The sequence below is a fragment of the Mesoplodon densirostris genome, chromosome 2, assembly GCF_025265405.1.
Source record: "Mesoplodon densirostris isolate mMesDen1 chromosome 2, mMesDen1 primary haplotype, whole genome shotgun sequence".
NCBI classification, from domain to species: domain Eukaryota; kingdom Metazoa; phylum Chordata; class Mammalia; order Artiodactyla; family Ziphiidae; genus Mesoplodon; species Mesoplodon densirostris.
In genome coordinates, this window is record NC_082662.1 from 172,410,518 (window position 1) to 172,435,278 (window position 24,761).

Consider the following 24,761-nt stretch of genomic DNA (forward strand, 5'->3'; position numbering starts at 1 on the left):
AAATGGGGATGTTATGGGAGGACATGATTACTGTTTTCAAATCTCTTTAGGGATGCCATCTGGCAAAGAGATGAAAGATGTGTGTTTTCACATCAGAGAACAGAATGAGGACCGAACAGTGTAGAAAAACTACAGGACAACAGAGTTGGGTTCAACCAAGGTAGTCAGATATTAAGTTTCTTGTCACTGAAGTATTCAAGCAAAAGCTGGAAAGCTACTTAACGGAAATGTGGTTTGGTGCAGGTGGGTTGGAGTCAATGAATCACAAGACCCCTTCCAACTCTTTTTTAAAAAATATTTATTTTATTTATTATTATTTCTTTTTGGCTGCGTTGGGTGTTTGTTGCTGTGCACGGCTTTCTCTAGTTGCGGCAAGCAGGGGCTACTCTTCGTTGCGGTGCGCGGGCTTCTCATTGCAGTGGCTTCTCTTGTTGCGGAGCTCGGGCTCTAGGCACGCGGGCTTCAGTAGTTGTGGCTCGCAGGCTCTAGAGCGCAGGCTCAGTAGTTGTGGCGCACGGGCTTAGTTGCTCCGCAGCATGTGGGATCTCCCCCCACCAGGGCTCGAACCCGTGTCCCCTGCATTGGCAGGCGGATTCTTAACCACTGCACCACCAGGGAAGCCCTCCCTTCCAACTCTTGACAGCTTTTTTCAGGTCCTGAATAACACGCAGGTCTAAGTTGGAAAACCATCCTTAGAAAATAACTTTTGGAAAGAATGTTGTATTTAGAAATATTCCCTCCAATATCCTTCAGAGGACCAAACTTCCCGGAAGGAAGAAGAATGCAGTGGAACTCTCCCTGTCTGGGGCAGGAATGCACACAGTATCAGATGACACCCTGTAAGGAGGCTATGTCATCTGAAGAATTACCCAGAAAGTGTGCTCCAACAGCTCAAGGACTGGAGCTTGAGCTAATACAAGACGCACGAGTGTCATTTAAGATGCTGGCTGCAGGCTCAGCATTTCCAGGTGTTAGTTGCCCAGTAAAATCATCCGTGCACATCCTGAGACACTTGAACCCAGGAGAAAGCAGCCGTCTGAACACATCCCCTGAGGGGCCAAGATGGAAACAAACCTGCATCGAACAAGTTCCTCTATTCTGACTGCTTCAGGGGGCTGGGGCTCATCTGACCTGGGGCTCTCTTGGTCAAGATGCAACTTATCTTAAGAAATGTAGCATAATTTCAGGTAATCACCTCTCTTCATCTGTGCTTTCCCTTCTGTGACACTAACGTCACTGTCGCCTGACACAAGATGGTGCTCATGATTCCTGGATGAATAGATGTAACCATGGAACAACTGTACATTTTGGCTAATGTGGACAAAAGACACCAATTTAGATATAAATGGGTCATTGGCTTCATGTAAAGTCTACCTGTGCAGACAGGTGGAATGCACTATTTAAATGCTTGGCGATTCATTTCTGAATGAAGCCTCACCAAAAATAGAAATTTTAATGTTGTTTAGTTACTGGATCCCAACTGAAGTAGCTCTCTTAAAATCAGTGTTTGTTTTGAGTCATCAAAAGTCCTTATTACTGACAACCAAAAGCACCAGAATAAGGGTATCAGGTAAATACAACTGCCAGGGAGAAATGAAAGTTCTAGATAATTCAAACTCTAAATCTCTGACTCACTGCTATGAGAGGGTGGAGAGAGACAATAACTTTTCAAGCTGGGTATAAATGTAAAAAAACAACTGTACTTTTTGAAAATCTAAAATCCCAAATAGCTAACACTTATTAGATAAGTGCGTTTGTTGATTGTTCATATGGAATCTAAAAATATCTCATGGTTTTTGACAAAGTTAAACATGCTTGTTCCTATATTTTTGGACTCCCTTTCTAAACTTCTGGATTTTACTTCCATTTCAAAGGAACAATTGAGGCACTGGTTTAATACAATATTTATTAAAGTGTTTTTATTAACAAACTTTCGCCAGAAAGTTCCGAGTGTGTTAATACAGCAGGCACGTTGGCTTCAATGTTTGGTATTTGACAGTCCACAGAACTGCACTTAACTCTCACAATCCTGCCATGACTTTGTGGATTGTTTGGGCAGGACCTATAACCAGCCTCCCCCGTTAAATGGTTAAAGATGAATGGGGGTTCATTCTGATTGAAGTGTTCTGAGTTTACGATGACATCAGTCTGTGACAGGCCTGGCTCCACCTGCCTTTCTGCCTTGTCAGTTGGACTCACTGAACTGGAGTCCTTGTTTGCAGCCCCTCCACTGCCCTCCACGTTCCCGATGTCTCTGTTTTTACAGAGTCCCCTTTGGTGTGTCTCAGGAGCACAGCATGCTTTGTGTGAAGCTCCAGCGCTCCTGCAGACCAATGACGACGGCTCTGCCATCTTTGGAAGATGCTCTTCTAGGCTCTGAAGACTGTGTACGCTGGTCTTACCGAGTTTTTCTTGGACCTGAATGTGCTGACCCGGGTGGTGGAAAAAACTCCTGGGCAGAGAATTCTGCATTCCAGGGGGTTTCACTCTGCCCTGTAGACAGGGACAGTGGTGGATGTGTGGGATGGGATGCACGAAGCCCTCAGGGGCTTGGTGTGCAGCCTTCAGAGGGGCCAGGCCGTTCTGGACATGCATGAAGCTGCTGGCAGTCGGAGCACACTGGTGGCACAAGCAGTCACGCATCTGCTGGCAAGATGGCAGGCCATATTTCAAAGGTGTGTAGGCATTTGGGCAGCTACATCTCTGATTCAGAGAGAAGAAGTGACACATGGTGTGCTGTTCAAGAGAGGGCTGCAACAAGGCAGAGCTGGCTTCATTTTTGGTGCTTTGGTTGAGTTCGCTGTTGTAAGCTGTGTGTACAGGCATCCCTAACTTTTTTGCCTGGCTGTTGAAAAGTTCAGAGCAGATGTGGGTCTCTTCGTAAGTGGTCTTCTCAGAGGCCATACAGCTGTGGGCTGCCAGAGGTTCTAATTCGTAAAACTCATGCTCCATTTCAGCTTTTTGGGCCCTGGGATCTAAATGATAAGCATTCACGGTGTGTGTCTTGCTTTGTCCCTTGTCACTAGGACTTGTCGACAAGGTGTGGGAGAAGGCACTGCATTGGAGTTTTTTAGGTAAAGGAATCTGACCACAGGTACCCTGCGGCCCAAGGCACCGGCACATGCACTGAAAAAAGAAGGTGGCGAAAGCCCAGCTGATACACATGATGAGCATCATGAAGGTGCCCAGCTGGGTGTAAGCCAGAACCGTGGAGGGCATCATCATGGCCCCAGCCACGAAGGTGGTGAGTGCGGCCATGGCAATGGCAGAGCCCATGCGACTCAGAGAGAAGATCACCTTCCCTTCTCGGTCGGTATCCGGGGCCAAGCGGTAAGCAACCCCATAATGGACGGCAAAGTCTACAGACAGGCCGACTGCAACCGAAATAGTGACCGACTCCAAGACGTTTAGCTCCCAGCCCAGCAGGACGAGAGAACCAACGGTGACAAATATAGTTCCGGCGATCGAAATGATGGCATAAAGGCTTATGATGATGTTCCAAGTTGTAAGCAGCATCACACTAAAGGCCACGGCCACGGAGAGCCCCATGGCGATGAGGGTGCCATCAGAGAGGCTGTCCTGGAGGTCATAGAACTCCAGATTGCTGACAAACCAGCCGTGGCTGAGACCCTCGGGGGCAGAACTCAGCTCGTTGGAAATCCACAAGTCCACCTCTTTATAAAACTGATGCATCTTTTCATAAGCCAGTGTGAAGAGGTAGGTGCTTTGGAACTCTAGCACGACTGCCCTGATGGTATCATTGATATCAAACCTCGGCCCTGGGGTTTTGCTATCCAAATGGTAGCCCGTACTCCTCTCCAGCTCCATGATGGCTCTCTTGATGCACAGTTCGAAAATCTCTTGCTTATAGGGGAAGCTCCAGTGGCTGCAGCACGGGTACAGGGTAGGCTCATCGCAGTCCTGGTTTTCCATCCACTGCTTGAAGGTCTCAATGAAGCAGCTGGTGAAGTCCTGTTCATCAGTCTGGTGAAAGAATGTCTGATTTCTCAGTTTTTGACAGAACTGCAAAATCCAGACCTGGGAAGCTGGGCTGGCGATGTTAAAGCCACCGTCTAAGGTCAGCTTCCCTTTGCTCTTAGGGTTTAGGGGGTTGCCATTGTCTTCTGGGGACACACCCCAGATGACCGTGATGGGCATGTGGAGCTCCTCTCCGTGGTGGACGCGCTCGAACATGAAAAGCTTTTTGTACTCGGCGTCGTAACGTTCAAAAGGGTGTGACGACCTGAACACCTGGAACTCGGACAGCTCCAAAGAGGGCAGCTTCATCTTTGGGTTTATGCAGACGATGTAGGCCCCGCCCACAGTTAAGGCCAGGAACCAGACCAGCCATAGGTAGCGAAACTTAATGACGATGCATGGCAATACTTTTTCAAAAAAAATTCGAGACGCTTCCGAAATGGCAAAAAGGACTTTGTGGCACTTCTGAGAGGCCGCTGTCCAGCAGCTTTTGTTATCGTATATTTGCTGCTGGGGCTTCTTGAAGCAGCTGAAGATATTGAGAAGATACCGCTCGTGCAGGACAACCACGGCTGGAAGCCATGTGACCATCAAAACATAATTCACCAGTATAGCTGTCCCCGCGTAGACCCCAAAGCATCGGATGGCTGTGATATTGCTCACGTAGTTAGCGTAAAAGGCAGCCGCCGTGGTAAAACTGGTGACGAACATGGAGAGGGCGGCGTGTTGCAGCGTGATGCTCACCGTCTCTGAGGTTTCCGCGTGAGGCTTGTCAAATTTGGTGTAGTTCCAGACATCACACAGGACAAAAGCATCATCCGCCCCAATGCCCACCAAAATAATGAGTGCAGTGAGGTTCATAAAAGGGAAAAATTCAAAGTTAAACACCACGCGGTAGAGAAAATAGGACACAATCAAGGAACTGATGATGGCAAACATAGTCATCAGAGTGATAAACATGGACTTGGTGTAGACACACATGACTGAGAGGACGATCACGATGGCGATGGCAGGATACACAGTATCCATCAGAAGATAATCCTGAAACAAACTGTGTTTGATCCCAAACTCAATCCCGGTGATGGTGGTGACGCCGTCGGAAGCGTTCCAGTTTTCGAAGTTGTCCAAGTAAATGTTCATCATGCTCTCCCCTTTCTCTGTGGGCGAGAAGAGCATGCTGTACTTTAAAGCGGGTGTGTAGTCGGCTGTCTTTGGGGCCATAAAGTCTTTGTCCACCAAGTAGTGGAGGATCTGGTACACAGCATTGTACTTGGTACATTTCCGTGGCACGTTGGTGCACTTGAGCTGGTCCTTCCTCCGGGCCGCCATGTCCCAGCAGTCCGGCTCCAGGGTGCCGTTCTGGTAGTGTTTGGCGCAGGTCCGAAGTAGCTTCAAGGTATGAGAAACGTCTCGCTCGACGATTTTCTGGCAGGATGATCTGTTGTTCAGAATAGCGATGTAGTTCCCCAGCGTCCAGCTGGGGCAGCAGGAAGCGGCCGTGGTCCTCTGGCAGAGATCACCAAACTGGGGATGAGATCTGATCTGCAGAGACAGAGACACGCGGAAGAACTGACGTTTAAAATCAGTTCACAGAAAGGTCTGAATGACGGTGGCCTTGAGGGACAGGAAAGTTACAGAAGTTATAGAATCATCCTCTGAATTAGGTATCGGTTTGAACACAAGGTGAGTCTTCCCCCCAGATCTGCTCTCTTCTGCTGCAGAAGGCTCCCTAGGTTACTTCATTTTGAACAACAAACTCCTATTTGGGGATGACATACAAGTGTGAAACAATTTCAATCAATGCCAGTTTGGTTTCAAAAAGGAGGTAAAATTAACACCTCTTTAGTAAACAAGCCTTTTCAAAGTCACTTTAAAAAGCAATAAAATGGATAGGCTGTGAAGCTTATGTATGTATACCTATGGGATTAATTAAGAGAACAATTGCCCAATTGATATATAAAACGAACTTGTGGCTTTGCCTAAAATTTCTGGTAATCAGCGTGAAATTTTTGGTGACAAAGGTACTATATTTCAATCAACTTGGAGGCAAAGATGATAGTCTCTAGATAACTGTCAGACTCAAAAAAGTGATTCTGGTAATATCAGAAGCAGTGATGCCAAAGACGCACGAAAAATCTGGAATAAAATTGTTTCCTGATATATGAGTAGGGGGGGGGAAATGTTTCTAAATTAAAATTATATGTGTGTGTATATATATATACACATATATATATGATTTTAAAAAAACATATAAAAGTAATAAAATACTTCAGTAGGAATTTAATTATTTCTTCCACATCTTTCAAAGTTTATTCAAGTTGGCTAACTCCCCCTTTTGGGGAACTTTCTGTTTTGATAAACAGGGGTCTGCTGCATATTACTAAGTATTAACAATTCTGGATTTAACGTGGATAGTATTTCATTTAGAACACTATTCCTGGAGAAGGCTTTCCTCCTTACGGCTCTTCTTGTTATAGAAAATTGAAATTTGTTCCAATGTCAAAGCTGGCATTGCTAAGATTAGAGTGAAGCCTGCATAATCCCATCATCTTAAAAATCTATAAATTACAAATGGCCCCTCTTCCCTGAGGGTGAGAATAAGAAATATCCCCCTGCTCTTGAGCCTGTCCAGAGACTTCTCCGGAAGTGCCAGGGATAAAGACGACCCACTCCTATCACTTTCCCTCATCTCTATTTACCAAAGGTTGTTCCAGGGAAGAAACTCCAAAGTTCAAGAAGGGCATGAGTATTATTTTTTCTAATAAGATTAAAACCACCCTTTCCCTTTTATTAAAGTAGGCTTTATCAATCATGTGTTGAAATATTTTCTCAAAGTAGAAGTTGGCACAATTCACCTCTTTAGAACTTAGACTTATCCAAGAACCAAGTTACTTGTAACTTGGCTATGAAGACAGTTTACTGGGACTTGTTCTGCAGGGGCAAGGTGTAGATGAAAGGAGATTGGCCACGTATTGTGAATTGCTGAAGTTGGGTAACCTGCACATAGGGATTCATTCTACTATTCTACTTTTGCCTCTGTTTGAAATTTTCCATAATAAAAAGTTGGGTGGTTTTTTTTTTTTTTAAGATACTCTATTGGGGGTAAAGAAAAATGAGTCAAAGTGTTATACAAGTGTACTAAAACAATGTTGATTTTAACAAAGTTTTAATTTTTAAGCTCATTTTTAAAGAGCGATAATTACTTGACATTTCATAAAATAGGATAATTAATATTGAATTGTTTCTAGGTTAAAATATTCACATGTGCTAACTCAGGGGAAACGGAACCACCTAATAAATAACAGGAAACCCTGGAATAGCATCTCTCAGATAACTAGGTTTACCCCACAAAGAAATAACAGGCAAGTCCCCGGGGTCAGCCTGGTGAACTGAAAGAAAGGTAACACAACCCCAATGTCTGACAGTTTTCAGATGGAAGAAAATGAACTGTATCCATTACGAAACCCACTATCAGCTAGAAGGACCATATAACCAAAAGCCAAAGATAAAGGAAACAGGGTTGCCAGCTAAAACTGGAAACGAAAGCACAGAATTGTCCTTGAATAACCCTTTCAAAGAATTGCAGGGGATTTTTATGTGTGTATCTGACCAAAGATTAAAAAGTTGGACATGACAAACACAGACCAAATACTACTTTGATGGCTGCTATCAAAAATAAATGCTAGGGCTTCCCTGGTGGCGCAGTGGTTGAGAGTCCGGGGACACGGGTTCGTGCCCCGGTCCGGGAAGATCCCACATGCCGTGGAGCGGCTGGGCCCGTGAGCCATGGCCGCTGAGCCTGCGCGTCCGGAGCCTGTGCTCTGCAACGGGAGAGGCCACAGCAGTGAGAGGCCCGCGTACCGCAAAAAAAAAAAAAAAAAAAAAAAAAAAAAAGCTAATGAGCCTCTGGAGGGCCAGTCCTCACATTCAAAGGTGATGGCTGATGTACAACCTTTGGAAAACAGTTTTTGAGGACTCTTTTACAGGGTAAGAAATAAGGACAGAGAGAAGACATTTATCCTGAGTTGGATGCCAGTGCCCTGAATCTAAAGGAATGGAGCTCAAGGATTGTCTAGGCTTTCAGGGAGTATGTCCCCATCCATCCATCCATCCATCCATCCAAAAGGAGAAATATTTATTGAGCACCTATCAAGACAAATAAGGCAAAGTGGTCCTGCCCTCAAGTGGCTCACAGTGAGGCAGGGAAATCAGACAAGAAAACAAACCGTTACAATTCAACACGAGAAACAGCTTATTATGTGTAAGGGTCTATGTGAACCTGTGGACAGAGTGCCAAAGTCTGTAAGTGAGATGGGATAACGGCACAACTTAGTCATCTGGGACTGAGATAACACAGAGTCCTATTTTATATTGTGGGGCTTCAAGAGCTTGGCAAGCAGGTGCATCTTTATGCAGAAGGCAGCGGCACCTTTGCCATATTCTTGGGAAAGGGATTGACAGGAATGATTTTGAAATCTTTGAAGTTTATAAAAATAAGGATGGAGTTAATGAGAGCAATTTCTTGCAAGTCTCATGAGGAAAGCCCTTTTCATTCTAGGTATTCACAAACGGGATTTTTAGGGATCATTTTGCTTACGTGGTGCTAACACGTCTTTGCACACTTCCCTAGTTAGATAGTAGCAGGGGTGGAGTTGGCTTCAAATAAGAGTAAAGGAAGAGGAGAGAAAAAGAAGAAACCAGCAGAGTTTTAAATGATCCCTTAACTTTCAAAACCAATGGCCAAGTTGGAGATATGTTAAGAAGCTAAGGAAAGAATAAAGAGAAGAAAATTAAGCCCTTAATACCAGGTTCATTCAACTGCTAGACACTCCTTCCCCACGTGACCAAGTTCCTCATGTATTGAAAGTTGAAGGGGGCCTAGAGAGGAAGAAGCAAGGGCTCCACAGCTCTCTTTAAAACAAGCACCAGGAAACACATTTCTGGGGTCCTCTAAGTGTGTGAGGGGGGCATTCCAGCTGTCCACAAAAGCTACCCAAGTAAAATGGGTCTTAGGCACCAGATTTCAAATCCCTTCTACAAGCTGATTCCTCGGAGCTCCAACATCTACACTATGCAAAGACTAAGAAATAGGGTAAAGGGCTTCCAACAGAGTCAAGATTAGAGACACACACACTTCTTTGTTACTAACGACTCTCTGCCAGTGTGTCCTGTAGGAATGTCAAAGTGCAGAAAAAAGTAATGAAGAAGATCAGGGGAGTCAACTGAGGCTCCTTTTGAAAGAGTCAAAAAAAAATCCCAAGCATTTCTGTGAGGAGGTAGACGAGCATCAGAAACAGAAGCTCTTCACTCTGGAAACCAGAGCCCATCTGAACTATAAGTGGCATGTAATTTAAATGGGATCTGGAATTTGAACTCAACGTATTATCAGCACAGGCAGGGGGCCACTGAAAGACCTGGTCTCGTGACATTACACTGATTACCAGATGTTTTCTGGAGTCAACCCACCAACAATTAAGCTCTTCTGCTCTGTACCATTTGGTGTGTGTCCCATTCTACTTGATAGTTGTTAATAACCAAGTGGTTAGGTACAATAGCTAGGATTTGAGGGGGGGGAAGAAAGGGAAAGACTGCCAAGTAGCCTCAGGACACATTTTGCTCAAACCGCCATAACAAATAAAAATCCTCAAAGGGTATTGAGCTGGGAGACTCAAAAAAGTACAGTAATAATCTGAAATCTGAACTGTTGACCCAACAGTTATTATTTAAGATATCACTGAATACATTATCTCTATGAGAAACATATGTTATTCTGGGTTCATAGCAGAGTTTGAGACTAGAATCCAAGGGCATTTGCAACTGGCAAAAAAGTATTTAATTTAAAAAGTTAAAATTACAACCATGCTCCTTGAGGTAGTATTTGGGGACCTTGATTCTGTTTATTCATTTATTGGTGTGGATCTACAATTGGCTTGACCAATTCAGATGCACGTGTCTTGGGTCTGTTCCTCAAATTTTCACAAGAGGATCACAAATTGTTATGCTCTTGCCAGGGATTACAGACTTGAACTCACAGCTATCCAATCCTTATTATGAGCCCAGTAGGAAAAAAACCTCAGACAAGCAGATATCTATTCTTTTCGATAGTCTAAATTTTGCAGATGCATCAAGCCAAACCATTAGAAACTCCGTATTTAGCTTTCATTGCTTTATCCCTGTAGAAATGCTTCTGCTATAATGTTTTCCTGCTACCAACCTAGAGATATGGTTTACAAACCAACTAAGAATCAATACTGTACCTCTCGTAAACCTGCTAAGAACTTTCTTCACAAAATCACACTTCTTCTATGAAGCCTATGGGAACAATCTTTTCCTGTCTTAGTGTGAGGAAAAGATGGGCTTCTTTTGAAAAACACATTTGTTACTCTACTTAAGTGACTTTTGTCTCTGATCATGAATTCCTTTTTGCTCTGGCTGCCAGGGAGGTTAGAGACAAGTTTGAAGCTCACCACCGCTCAAATATACAGAATTGTGGGGTATGCATTATTCTGTGTTCAATCTCATCCTTAGCTTTATTATTTTCCTCCCATTATTGTCCCTTCATGTAATTCATTCAATTTCTTTATCTTATCCTTTCTGTATACCTTTTTGTAAGCTACCTGTTGATGCTGATTTTTATCATCTGAAATATATATAAAATAATATACTGTTTTCACTTATGAAAGCTATAATGGCACAGTACTGCTTACTGGCTTTTGAGTCCATAAGAGTCTAAGATGTATTCATAGAATAAATTGCTGGATCTTTTTAAAAAGTATACTTATTCTAGGCCATGATGATTCTTTGAGGTTCAGTTGAGTGGGAAATGGTATATACAAGTCAAACAAGGCAAAACACAAATAGGGGGAGTGGTAATCTGCATTATGGAAGCAGAAAGAATAGTGGGTAAAGGCACAGACGCTGGAATTAGACTTGGCTGGGTTGAAATCCTGCATCTGCCACTTGCCACCTGCGTGAACTTTTCTCATCTATAAAATAGGCGAAATAATAGCGCTTCATTCCTAACACTGTCATGAGGATTAAATGAAATAATTCAATAAAGTGTTTGGAACACTTCCTGACAAATATTAACAACACTCAATAAACATCAGCTTTAATCAACTGAGTGAATTCAATCACTCTAGTGTCTTCCAGGGAGGGAAGGTCTCAAGATTAACTGCAAGGGTAGACTAGCGAGATCTAAGAGGCATAGAAGTTAATGAACTGTTCTCATCCAAGGTGTGATTATAAAGTAACCAGACTCGCTTAACTTCTCTAAACTTAACTGCTCATCTGTTAAAATGTATATTAACGCATATATGTGGAATCTAGAAAAATGGTACAGATGAACCTTTTGTAGGGCAGAAATAGAGATGTAGATGTAGAGAATGGACATGTGGACACAGAAGGGGAAGGGGAGGGTGGGATGAACTGGGAGATTAGGTTTGACATAAATACACTACCATGTGTAAAACAGATAACTAGTGGGAACCTACTGTGTAGCACCGGGAGCTCAGCTTGGTGCTCTGTGATGACCTAGATGGTGGGGGAGAGGGGGAGGGAGGTCCAAGAGGGAGGGGATACATGTACACATATAGCTGATTCACTTCATTGTACAGCAGAAACTAACACAACATTGTAAATCAGTTTTACTCCAATAAAAAGAAATGGTGTTATTCCAAGGTCACAGGTCCATTGTGAGAGAAGTAGAGTACCCAGCATAAAGCCTTGCACATAGCAAGTGCTGTACATATATGCTACTTTAGAGTTAACCTTCTATATGAGAAGGGTTGTAACCCACAACAACAAGTGTGTTCATAGCTTCTAAATAACCTACTGATAGCTGCAGAACAGAAGAAAATATGACAAATAAAAATTGACCACTGATGAAGAAACTTTGGGTTGTTTATAGATAGTTTGTGACTTTGGTCTATTTGGAGCTGCACAGAGACAAGATGTCACTCACAGAAAATCCCGATATCCTAATCAATGCAAAAGTTATTTTCAAAATATATAAAGAGACTTTCAGAATGAAGAATAAAGTCAGGAGATCTGGGACCAAACAACTAGGTGACCTGGGTAAGCCACTCAGTTCTCAGAAGGTACTTATATCAGCACAATGAGATGCTGGTCTGTGGGTTATCTCAAAGAGTCCTTTCTACCTCCTGTTCCATTAAGAAATCCTGTTGACAGAACAGGTCATTGCACTGGATTGTCAGTCTAGCTCTTAGCAGGGCATGTGATTAGATTTTCAACTGACCAGTGATTTTACGTTTTCGAATTATGCTAAGAACACGAGTTCCTTTTCTACCTGGTTACTGTGCTTGGGCAAGGCCATTAGTGACATCAGACAGCAGCTTCTACTTGGAGAAACTACCTCTGAACACATGAAATTGACAGCTCTTCCAAGCTCAGTAGGTGACTTAACACTTTCTGGTGCTGTCTTCATGCATCTTTCTGTCTTGTAATGCAGCAAGGTGTTTAGAGTTCAGAGCAATCTGGATTGGATTACTTTGGCCATTTCCATAGATACTGTATTTATGCCCTTTGATGTCCCCTTTCCTAGCCTGTGCCCTAAATTTTCCTTTGAGGTCATCGGCCCAAATGACCCACTGATTGCCAGAAAGGTGAGCATTTCATCTCATAATTAAGATGCTGATAATCGCCTCAGGGGGAAAATGGAGTGAACAATGAAACTAGATTAGGAAGAGAAAATACAACAAAAGAAGAAAAAAAAAGGCTTAACTATTATCCTGAAAGGAAATAAGCTGTGAAATAATACAAAAGACTATCATGGACAAAGAACATGAGTGGGAAAGAAAAAGAGTTCTTTATTAAGGAAGATGGTTTGTTTTAAAGGTGGGGAAGCAGAGACACTTTGATCCTGGGATCCGAAAGAATGCGAAGCCACTCTGCTGGTGTTTACTCCTCGGTAGGTAAGCCACTTGAGTGCTTTCATCTGATCAGGCACCAGGGTCAGCAGTAAAAGGAGTTTCAAAAGTATAACCTTATTTGTGCTAGACATATTTCAGTTTTACTTTACATACCCTTGAATTATCTACATTGCACATTGATTTAATTGCAGGTAAATTCCACAATGTCTCCCCTCCAGCTGAAGTAAATACTACTCTGGAATATCGGTCACCTGGTGATAGGAGAAAAAAAAAAAAGAAAAAGGTTTATAAATTATTCATTTATTTCAGAAGACTCAGCGTTCAGAAATAATTCAAACTGGGAAACCTCCTGGGCAATTCATTAGCAGTAGGGAATCCTGTCTTTCATTAAACTCCAGGAGAAAAATGTAAAAAAATTTTAAAGAGTAACACTATAATATTGCTTTAGCTCAAAGCCTTTGTCTACTCACTATATCTTAAAAATCATAGTAGTTATGTAACATATCTAGTTCTGATCAGACTGTAATTAGGAAGAGCAATCCATAAGAACTTTCAGCAGAAAATCAACGGAATGCCTCCCTCTTAATTTCACAACCCATTACCCCAATGGTATATAAAATCAAAGAATGATGCACCAGGGAATATCAGGAATGGATTATAAGGATGTTCTCTTTGGCAGCTAACTAGAGAGCAAAGATGGCAAGTGATCAGCTTAAAAGCACTAAAAACAGTCAACTAAACACAGAACGCTGGCCAGGATCACAGACATACTCCTCATTCTGGTTGAGTGTTCAGAGTTCTAGAAAAAACATTTTGAAAATTATACTAATACAAAATATATTTCTGAATAAGGGAGGTTGTGTGATATCCTGGAAAGAGCATGGTCTTCAGAGTTAGAACTGGGTGTAACCAGGTTCTGTCATCTACTAGCTGGATGATCTTAGGCAACTAACAACTTTTCTGAGCCTCGGTTTGGTTCCTCATCTGTAAAATAAAGACAGCAACACTTTCCCAAATAGGTGTGAGAATTAAATGAGGTACTGAAAAATGGGTGCTCAGTAAGTATTGTTTCTGCTTCCTTAGCCATTAAAAAAGTTAATATGAACCAACTGAAACAGAGTAGATTCGTTTTATATGATCTAAAATGCCTAATGGTGCTGACAAAGAAAATCAATTTGCAAATTTATGAATAAAGCTTTATTACATGAAAAACTTCATGGTCACAAAGTTTTCTTTAGTAAACTCTTGTCTTCAAGACAAATAAAAGAAGATAGGGAAAAAACATATTTTAGAAGGATTTTCAACAACAACAACAACAAAAAGCTGAAACCAGAAGAGCTTCAATGTTAATATTCACTTAATCAGAAACTGGAGTTATTGCAATTCCTCATCTGTAACCATGAGGGCTAATCAATGACTTTCAAACTGACACATGTTTCCTTGAGGCCATGAACTCCTCCTTCCTGGCAGCTGCACAGAGACCAGGCTGACTCTAGGCTACAGCGAATTTTATTTAGTGAATTTGCTGCCAACATTTAGAGATCTGGTGATTCCACAATGAAATCTGGATTCCTGGCCTCCGGGAATTTCTTACAATCTTTGGGCCCTCAGTTTTTTCAAGGCCACATTCTGCTGCCTTCTCCTCAATCACCATCACTTCCTGCATTCTTAACCCAGCTCAGTTTTCTCACTCATATATGAGCTAGGTCCCTGAGGCATTCAAGCTTTGGACCTCTGGACTTTATTTTGTTCATCTCGCTACCTGTAATGTCTAATGACAAGGCTGGCACAAGAAGGCTATTAATATAGGTTTTTTGAATGAATCAACAATTTAGTTATACATTTTTGATAATACTGTAGACTATGTCAGGATTCAATCCAAAAAATGTACAAGGAATTTTTTAAATGCATTGAGATTTGGGGCAAGGTCAAGAATTTTATTAGATTTATATCTTTCTTAAAACTGAATATAACTCAATCATCTCTCATTAATTTTTAATTTTAGGTAAATAAATTCAGATTAGTGGTTGACTGAGCTAGAGAAGTAAAATTACAAGTTAATTAAGCTAAACCCCTCTAAGCACGATAGAAACAGTGAGGCTGTGTGACCAGCCACCTAATCTTGACAGTCTAGGTTATCAATCATGTTCAATCCCAGGAAACTCTGAAAGGTTTGTCATCTACGATGCCACTCACTTGGAACGTCACAGAAAAAGCTGTCCTTGTGGAAGTTCCAGTCAACTTCTCTTTTCTCTCTTTCATAATGATCATCTGACCATCTATCATCCCGATGGCTGAAATGGAACACAGTTTGATCTTCAATCAAGTCCTCACTATTTCAAGGCTGAGAAGCCTACTGGTAACAATATAACCTCAAAGTCATGACCTAGGAAGCGCTTGATATTAAGTGGGAAGGATGAACATAAGCAACCAACATTAATTTTCTCACTTCTGAAAAAGGAAGAAAAACCCCAAACCCTCACTAATATACAACAAAATCTTAAAAGACAATGACAATTTCAACAAATTCAGTGGCAAAGATTTTGAGCCACATATTTTAGATGTAATCTTTTTGCTCAGGCAATGTTTAAAACTGGAATTCGTTAGCAGTGGTTTGTCTAAAAGTTAATAAATGATTACCTTTTGGCTTGTTCATCTGCATATTTAAAGGGATAATTTGCTAATGTTGCTTTGTATCCTGTATTTTTCACCATGTTATTCCATGTGACCAGTCTCTGGCCTATTGCAGTCCCTCTTGGTTCAAAACCCTAAGGCAAAATATTACAAATTCCCATTAGTGTACTTCATTTCAGGCTAAGTATAGTTATAACAGCTTGGGAAGGCAATGTCAAGGTGATGTATAGCTTTCAACAGAAAATATACATGTTCCTCACAGCTACTCCAGAGGCGAACTGCATTAAGACAAGATGACTTGACATAATAATGATCACCTATTTACTGTGACAAACAGTTTGATTCTTTGGTATGTTACATGTCTCAGGAAAGAGGAAAAAAAAATACTTATCTGAAGCTTCTCTTCCAAATTCATACCTGGCATTTATTTTTATGTTATAAAAAATCATGGTCAAATTAAATTGTGTTATGCGTGCAACAGTGTTTTACAAAGAGTTTATCATTATCCTTGCTCATACTTTCCTCACTATTCCACTTCTGAGGGACATTTACTTAAAAACAGACCCTGCTATCTCTCAGTAATACTGAAATTCCTTTAACGTCTTTGGGAAAAAAGGTGACAGTCTTCAAGACTTTTTGAAGACGTTTTTACAGTCTGCAGATTCCCCAGTTTTCTGCTTTTTAGTATAAACATGGAGACTAAGAAGCCAATTTCCAGCTTTTTGATGGTGAGCAAGTTACCTGACCCCTTTTAAGAACCTGAGAATACAGACATGTCTCTACTTTTCAGAAAGAGGATTGTATACTTACTGATAGATTGAGAAGGTTTTTAAAAGAGATGGGATACTAAATAACATAATGCAACATGTCTTAATATACTTAATCTTTTGAGATGATTGAGGGCTAAAGACAATAAACAGATTCTACTGGCTCAATTCTCCTTACCAGCAACGGATCGGAGAAATCAGGAAGCTCTGGCACTAATACTCCGACCAAGGCACAGACCACGATGAACACAGTGCACATGCCCAAGACAACCACAGGCCAGTCTGCTATCAGGGCTGCATAACTACAAAAGCAGAGAGAGATCACAAAGAAAGCCTTTAGAAGAAGAGTAAAGGTTTTTTTGCTACTTAAGAGAGCAATTTGTTAAATCTTCCTATTTCAGACCTAGCACAGATATTATCCGTAAAAGATCTCATGAGATTATAAGCATTTATACATAATTGTAGTAGAAAATTGGAAGATCACTGTCCTCTCATTTTTTTGTGATAAAGTAGCAGTGGTCAGATGCCACAGGCTATGGAGAGTAAGAATAATGTCCATTCCTGACAAATAACATTTCACTGCTACATCTGTGCCTGGGAAAAAGAAGCTCTTAAATCTACACTTTCTAAGTGGAAAGAAATATATTTGAACAGAGGCTCCATCCTCCTTGCAGTCTCTTTCAGAACTTTTGTTTCTCCAGTTATTCCTTTCTCCCTACTTTTACTCCATCAGTTCTTGAAAAAGAGCTCAGCCCATAAACAGGTTCAGGTCGTGTAAGTCATAAGAATAACCAAACCAAACTGAAACCTCCCCATAAACCTATTAACCTTCCATTTAGCTAAAACTATAATGAACTTACCCACTAGATTGTGAGCTCCAGGAGGGCAGAGACGATTGATTGATTGACTGGTTGATTTAGTGTAGTATCAGTGCTTAGAACAGTGCCTTTTAAAAGGTGCTTGGTAACTATCTATTGATCAGATGAACAAACACCCATGTATGTACCTATCCTCCCTTCATTCTCTATCACCACAGCCTGGCTTTAGTTTCTTACTACGCCTCAGAAACTCCTCTCTGTTACCACATCCCACTATTAAGCCATTTCTTCCAACACCCTTCCCACACCCTCATTCACCACCTTCCACTGAAATATCTGTTTCTGGGCCCTTCCATAAGATCCTGGACCATGCCTTCCTAACCTGACGCTTCCAGACCTCAGTAAGAACTGAGTGCTCCATAGAAGTTGACTAGACTGAACTTTTCTAAAATTCAAAATGTATTCTGCCAACTTCAGATTTCTTGAATTTTTATTAGAGAAAAAATGAAACATTTAACTTGTGGACAATTATTCTCAGATTCTCAACAGTGTTATTTAGCTCACTGGGCTGCTCTGATGGTTATTTCTGGCTCATTTGAAATAGGCTTCTTGCTCATATACTTTGAGTTTTTCTTCAAAATCATGCTAGCAGTTTAAAGAAAGCTAGTGGCTCTAACCATTATTCTGAAAAAAACTATTATATGTCTCTAAGAATAGATGGCTGATTTTTATATTCTGATCTCTCAAATTCATAGATCTGGCTTTGCGGAGATATTCAAATAAATTTTAATAAGGAAGTTAAAATATAACATAATTATGTTTTAAGGGAGGACTCGCACAGGCATTTTTTATTATTGTTCTTTTAAAAGCAACCTTAGGAAAATAAAGAATAATAGCCTGCACCCACTAGGAGTTCTAGTTGATCTCATGCTTTACATAGATGATCATCTCATATAATTCTCACAACAACTTTATGAGATGAAACTGAGGCACAGGCAGGTTAAATAACTTGTTCAAAGTCACAAACTGGCCCAGCTCATAAAACAAGCACGTCCTGGGGGTATAATGTACAGCATGGTGACTACAGTTAATAATACTGTATTACATACTTGAAAGTTGCTTAGAGAGTAGATCTTGAAAGTTCTCATTACAAGAAAGAAAAAAATTTTGTAACTATGTGTGGTGATGAATGTTAACAAAACTTATTGTGGTGATTATTTTGCAGTACATACGAATATCAAATTATTATGTTATACACCTGAAACTAATATAATATTACATGTCAATAATATCTCAAAAAAAAAAAAGGTCACAAAGCTAGGAACCTAGGTAGTCTGGTTCTAGGGTCTGGCCTCTTAACCACTATGATATCACCTCTTGCTTCAAACACAAGAGAAACAGAAGACATCAGGAATAAGTCAACTTGCCACAAACAGATGCTTCCCCAAACTGTCATTTGAAAATTAAATTCCTAAGCCACATTAATAGTTAATTTCTCTATGCAAAATCACCTAGACCCAAAGGACTTCAAGTTTGAACATTATTCACTAGACTGTAAATTCTGCGTTTAAAAACTCATTAAGGAAAAATTATGCTAGATAAGATGGAATAACTTTTTAAGAACAATTCTGAATGTAATGAAAACAAATAAATCACAATACACTGATTGTAGTTGTTCAAATGTAAACACCAAGTGGTCAGAAGCGTTCGTATTTCTAGAACACACCCAAAGCTTATATTCTCTATACTTTATTTCCTCTTCTACCAAATGCAAACTAAGATGAAAGTAACCGGTTTGAAGCAATAAAGTCCTTTGTCAATAGCCCATTTGAGACTTTCTGTTCATTGCTTCAGACTTAAAGAGTCCTTTACATTTTAGACCTTTAAAATATCAGCCCTATGAAATGAAAATGGCCCCAGGCTTACACAATTACTCATTATACTTTATGTTAAATGGATCAATTTTCTTTCAAATGAACCAGAAGTTATGCATTTTTACCTACAAACATGTTATCAATAGAGGGCAGTGGGCCCCAAATTGCTTAGTTTTCATACCGTGGTTTAATTTACCCATATAATGACTTTTTGTTTGTGTTCTTGAAAAATCTGCACACATGCATAGCAACCTTAAAAACCTCATTCAATAATTGCTTTTTCTTGCCTTTGAAAACATTTGGTTTTGATTTTACAGCACTGCTCTATACCATATCCATGCATTGACTACATATGGAAACTTTACGGCATTAGTGATTTCAGCACATTTCTTCCAAACACGTTTAACCTTACTATATTACAAGTCCACTTCCTCACAAAGCAGATGTTTCACATGCTAACCTTTCCTAGAGACAACTGTTCGCACTTAAGAAATGGAATCACCATCCTGAGGACATAAAGCACCATGGGGGAAAGCCCCAGCTATTTTGAGTAAATGTCATTCAGACAAGGGTTTCTCCTAAATAGCACAAAACTGCTGAGGCTATTTCTTCTTCCTGCTGTCTATTCTAAGATGTTGTGTAACTATGGGCACCACGTGGGAAACAAAAGTTTCATGTATAATATGAAACCCAGACAATGGTTGTAATACTAAGGAAAAAATCTAATAAAGCAGGAAAACTGGAGAAGTAAAGGAAATTAAAAATGACCTATAAATTTATTGCTATATTTTTTGGCTAATTCCCTTCATGGTGAGTCTGGATTCCAGGTACATATTCTAACTAAGTTTAAATTTGAATAAAGAACCTGCACATTATTTTCGGTGCATTGGAAGAATTTTCCAAAGGACCACTCTTTTTACTATAGTATGTTCCTCTGCGTACCATACTTGTCTTTCATCTGCCTGATGTTAATTTTGTAAATCTTTAGACCACACAACATAACTGTAAACGCAATCCACTTCTGTAACTCCTGGGTGACAGCAGGCAGTCATTTTCCAGTGACTGACCAGGTAACAGTTTTCCTCAAGGCCCTACTGCTGTATCAGCTGCTTAGGTTAGGCCCGCAGTTGCTATCCATGGCACTGCTCTATATAAAAGTGTATCCATGGCACTTCTCAGTAGGTTAAGTCTCAAATAGTACAGGTATGAAGGACTCAGAAGAACAGAATGAATGGATTGCGTTTGTGGGTAAACTGTGGATCTGAGTAAGTGGGCAGGCTGCCTGGCACCCTGGTCCAGGCTGTTCCTGCCATGATGGATTTTCATGAGGATCCAATGGGAAGTCCCTCAAATGTCCTCATAGATTCTCAGCCACCTTATTATTGGGTTTATTCTGGGAAAAGATCAGAAATAACTGTTAAAACAAATGAAGTGTCTTACAGGGCTAACTTATGCTGTAGTGACATTATATGGGGGCCTGTTTTAAATGGGCCATTTGTATTACAATAAGGCCCTCCACAGTAAATTTTCCTCTCAGCTTACAAAGACTTTTTTCTTTTGCCCTTTGCTGCCTTTCTGGAAACACTCTTCTCTTTCACCCCTTCCTTTCTGAGCAGAGAGCCAGGCTTTAGAGAGTACGAGTACCTTGGACTTGAGGCCTCCTTTTCCTGACCAACCACCCAATCCTTAACCCCTGATAGCTTGGCTTTTGCTCTCATGACTCTTCTGAAACTGCCAAAGTCAACTAACTCTCTTGGTTTTCATCTTCTTTGACCTGAGCAATATTTAACACTTTAGCTACTGCTTGCTTCCTAAAAAAATCTCTTCTTCCTCGGTTTCTTTCTTTCTGTTTCCTTTAATATCTCTCCCTTATTCCTCTTGGCCTTTAAGGGTACCCATTTCTAAGTGTTATTAATCATAACATTTCTAGTGGCATCAACTATCAATTTAGTGGGAGGAATGATTGAAGCTCATGGAATTTCACAGAGGAAAACAGTACAGAACTCTTTCTTTCTTGTGAAGTAATAAACTCATTCAACAATTAACATTACATAGTAAGAAGGCAGGCATTCTGGGAATAAAATAATAGCAGACATGGATATTATCCTCAAGGAACTTAGAGCCTAATTCAGAAAATCAGACAGGTGCACTAATACCTACAAAACCAGGTCAACAGAAGGATACAGATAAAATGTTTTGTGAATTCAATGAAGGAAGCCAGTACTTCCAGCTGGGGTAGGAAAGGGGAATCAGAAAAGGCTAATTTTAGGAAGAAGTTGTATTTATATGTATATATACTGAAAAGAATAAATTCAGGTTTTTAAAAATACCAATCTATTAGCAGAGACAAATATATACGAACCTTTCAAAATATAAAACTTCTGGTCACTTAACAAGACCCTATTATTTCTAGAAAAATGGAAATTCATTTTCTTCATATGCCATAGTTACTTGTAAAACCTCTTTCCTTCATCTTTTTTCCATATTTTTTTTGCAAAATTGGGTAAATAAAATGTAGTATATGGATACAATGGAATATCATTCAGTCTTACATAGGAAGGAAATTCTGACACATGCTACAACATGGATGAAGCTTGAGGACATTATGCTAAGTGAAACCAGCCAGTCACAAAAGGACAAATACTGTACTCTTGCACTCATATGAGGTATTAGAGTAATGAAATTCATAGAGACAGGGTAGAATAGTGGTTGCCAGAAGCTGGGGGGAGAAAGAAATGAGGAGGTACTATTTAATGGGTATAGAGGTTCAATTTGAAAAGTTGAAAAAAGTTCCGGAGGTGAACGGTGTGATGGCTGTATAATAATGTGAATGTACTTAATGCCACAGAATTGTATACTTTAAAATGGTTAAAATGGTAAATTTTATGCTATGTCTATTTTATTACAATTTTTAAAATATTTTTTAAATGTGAAAGGAGTTTACTAATTAAAATTTATGTAGTAATTTTACTCCAAAGAAAGGATGACTCTCCTGAGATAGGCTTCAGAGTTATTAGCATCTGAGCTTCTTTAGCAAATGAATTTCAAAGATCACTAAGAATTTCTTAAATAATATTATATCTGGAACCACAATGTACACAATGTACAAGGACAGCTGATGAGACAATGCATTTTTCAGAACCTCTTATCCATTTAAAATTTTGCTTTTCTACTATAAAACTAAAATTAACATTTTCCACATAAAAGAATACCTCTATCTCAACATGATAGCAAAATTTTTAGAAACACAGACAACCCAGCTGAAATAAATTGCCATGAATTTAAGTCATGGTAGTTGGCTGAACAGTCTTTCTCTTAATAAGTAGGACACTGAGAAGCCAATCCATTACAGGAAAGAATTCAAAATAATTATGCAAATATAAATGATTAAACCCAAATAGCATTTAAAGGCTAAATGTCTACCTTGGGATTAAAACCACTTTTGGAGGTATAGGATTCCTCAAGCAGCCAACTCAGAAGAAATTTAGTTTTCCTTCACAAAAATATGAACGAGGAAGGCGAAAACAGCAGCAAAATGTAAAGAAAATACTAAAAGGGGAAAAGCATATACTTATTTAATAAGATAATCCAGACTACTTTACCTTTTTGGTAACTTGAAAGGTCTGGATGGGCTGGAAAAAAAGCAAAGGAAAAACAATCAGAAACAAGGCATTGTAATATAAACACATGCTTTATATATGTATTTAACATTTTACTTGTTATTTCTCTTTACAAAAAAATCCTGGAAGGCTTAAAAAGGATTCTATTTGAGAGATTTTGGATTTAACAATGAATGTTGACCATCTTGTACACCAGTAGGTGGCATCTTCCCAGACTCTTATCACACCCTCTTAAGGGAATCATAGTCATACCATGTAACATTCCCCAAACCTACAGCTACAGACTCCCTCATCTCTCTCACAACAAGAAGCCACATACAAGTCTCCAATCCAGACTGCTTCTTACTTATCAAGGATCCCCCAACATCTTTTTTTTTTTTTAAATAGGACATCAATACCTTCTTTAACTAGAAATACTGTATTCCTTCTTCAGCTACAAGTCACTACTCATGTTTCACCATTCTGGAATACAGTGGTTCTCACAGTGTGGGATGAAGATCCCTGGGAGTTCCTGAGATCCTTCACAGAGTTTGTGAGGGTCTCCCTTTTCCAACCCCCATACCTGTTTAAAGCTGGGTTTTCTCCATAATTTTGTATATTTCAACCGAACAGCAGACTGCAGTATATTGCAGAAGCAGGTATGAGAATCCTGCTGTCTTCTCTGAAGCCACACATCAAAGAGAATTGCAAAAATGTGAAATGACACTAATCATCTCACTAAACTTTTTTTTTGTTTTGGAAATGATATTGTTTTTCATGAAAAATATTATTTATGTTAACATGTAAAGGGCTTACTGTCATTATTTCATATAAGTTAAATTAAAATTTTTAAATTTGTTTCAATTCCAATAAGGCACATATCAGATACAACCCAAATAAACAAAATACCTTTGGATCCTTAATAATTTTTGAAAGTGTAAAGGGGTCGTGAGATCAAAAAGTTTGATCACCATTACACTAATACTGAGAGTATACTTAAATATTTGCTGAATAAATGAATAAATTTCCTACCTGTGTACTCTCTCCTAACCTGAAATCTTCCACCAGGCTGTCCCATACTTTGAGGAAATAAAACAAAATGAAAAAATCTATCTTCTAGTCTTTCTACTTCAAGCTATTACTCTTCCAGTAGTTAGAGCCCTATTTTAGAATTTCTTTGAGATCTCAAGTTTCCTTTCATATTTTCCCTCTCCATTACATGTCTCACTAATATACATGTATTCATTCTTAAAAAAATATTTTTTTAACTCCTGTTATAGCCATGAATGAGACCAACAGGGTCCCAAACTTCATGGAACTTACATTCTAGAACGCACTTTGCATTAATCTGTTTACATGAAAGATGCATATGTTCTAAATTTCATGCTTTATGTACATGTCCTCGTTAATGAGTCTAAGCCCCTTAAAAATACTAAACTCAAGGAGATGGAACAACTCCAGAGGTTGTAAGCACTGGGAACAAAGTTAGAGAAGAGACACAGTCCAATTTCATCCCGGTCCTATTTGTAGAGATGGGCCTCAGTTTGCCTTTGGTCATTCAGAGTCACAGGAGCAGAGCTGTAGAGAGAACTCATGTGTCTTGATTCCTAATTTGCTGTTCTTAGTCCTGTGTGTGTCGGTCTGTAATACCAGGGGGGAAAACGACATAGGGATAATCATAAAGTATTCATCTGTCATACAGGAAAGGAAGTATTATTTCTTTTGGGAGATGTGGAATTTAAAGTCAGAGTTTCCAGTAAGAAGAGCATAAGAGAACTTGTTGCTTTACGAGCAAGTATGAGACTGAATATTCGCAGCATTACTAAAGAAATCCCCCCGAAGTGCATTCTTCTTATATATGTACAGAAAAGAGAATTCACTTTTAAAAGCTAAAAACTGACAGTAAATCATACCCAGTGACCACATCTTATTTGTGTTCACATCTCCATAACCTAGTAGAATGTATGGTCCTTTGTGGATGTCAGATCAGAGTTTGCTGGATTCATGAATGAGCATCTTTTATTACTTTTCTTAGGTTCAACAGCTTTGAAGTCAGCAGTCAATGGATAGCAAGAAAAGGAGGACATAAATATCAACAAAGGAAAATTTAGTTTTATTTTCTATTTGTTTATCTCTCTTTCTGTTAAACACACACACACACACGCACTTTGTAACTTCAGCCCATTCCTATCTGCCAATC

General features: G+C 39.8%; 1 protein-coding gene across 4 annotated transcripts in view; it reads right to left on the reverse strand.

Moving 5' to 3' along the window:
- Positions 1-1,889: 1,889 nt before the first annotated feature.
- Positions 1,890-24,761, reverse strand: part of DISP1 (dispatched RND transporter family member 1) — a 211,266-nt gene continuing 188,394 nt past the window's right edge. For all 4 annotated transcript variants that reach the window (XM_060091391.1, XM_060091392.1, XM_060091394.1 and 1 more), the window contains exons 3-8: positions 22,565-22,594; positions 16,449-16,572; positions 15,510-15,637; positions 15,066-15,163; positions 13,023-13,120; positions 1,890-5,520 (exon numbers count right to left, since the gene is read on the reverse strand). In XM_060091391.1, coding sequence (XP_059947374.1) covers positions 1,909-5,520; positions 13,023-13,120; positions 15,066-15,163; positions 15,510-15,637; positions 16,449-16,572; positions 22,565-22,594 — 4,090 coding nt within the window. In that variant the 3' untranslated portion in view covers positions 1,890-1,908. The remainder of the gene's footprint in view (positions 5,521-13,022; positions 13,121-15,065; positions 15,164-15,509; positions 15,638-16,448; positions 16,573-22,564; positions 22,595-24,761) is intronic.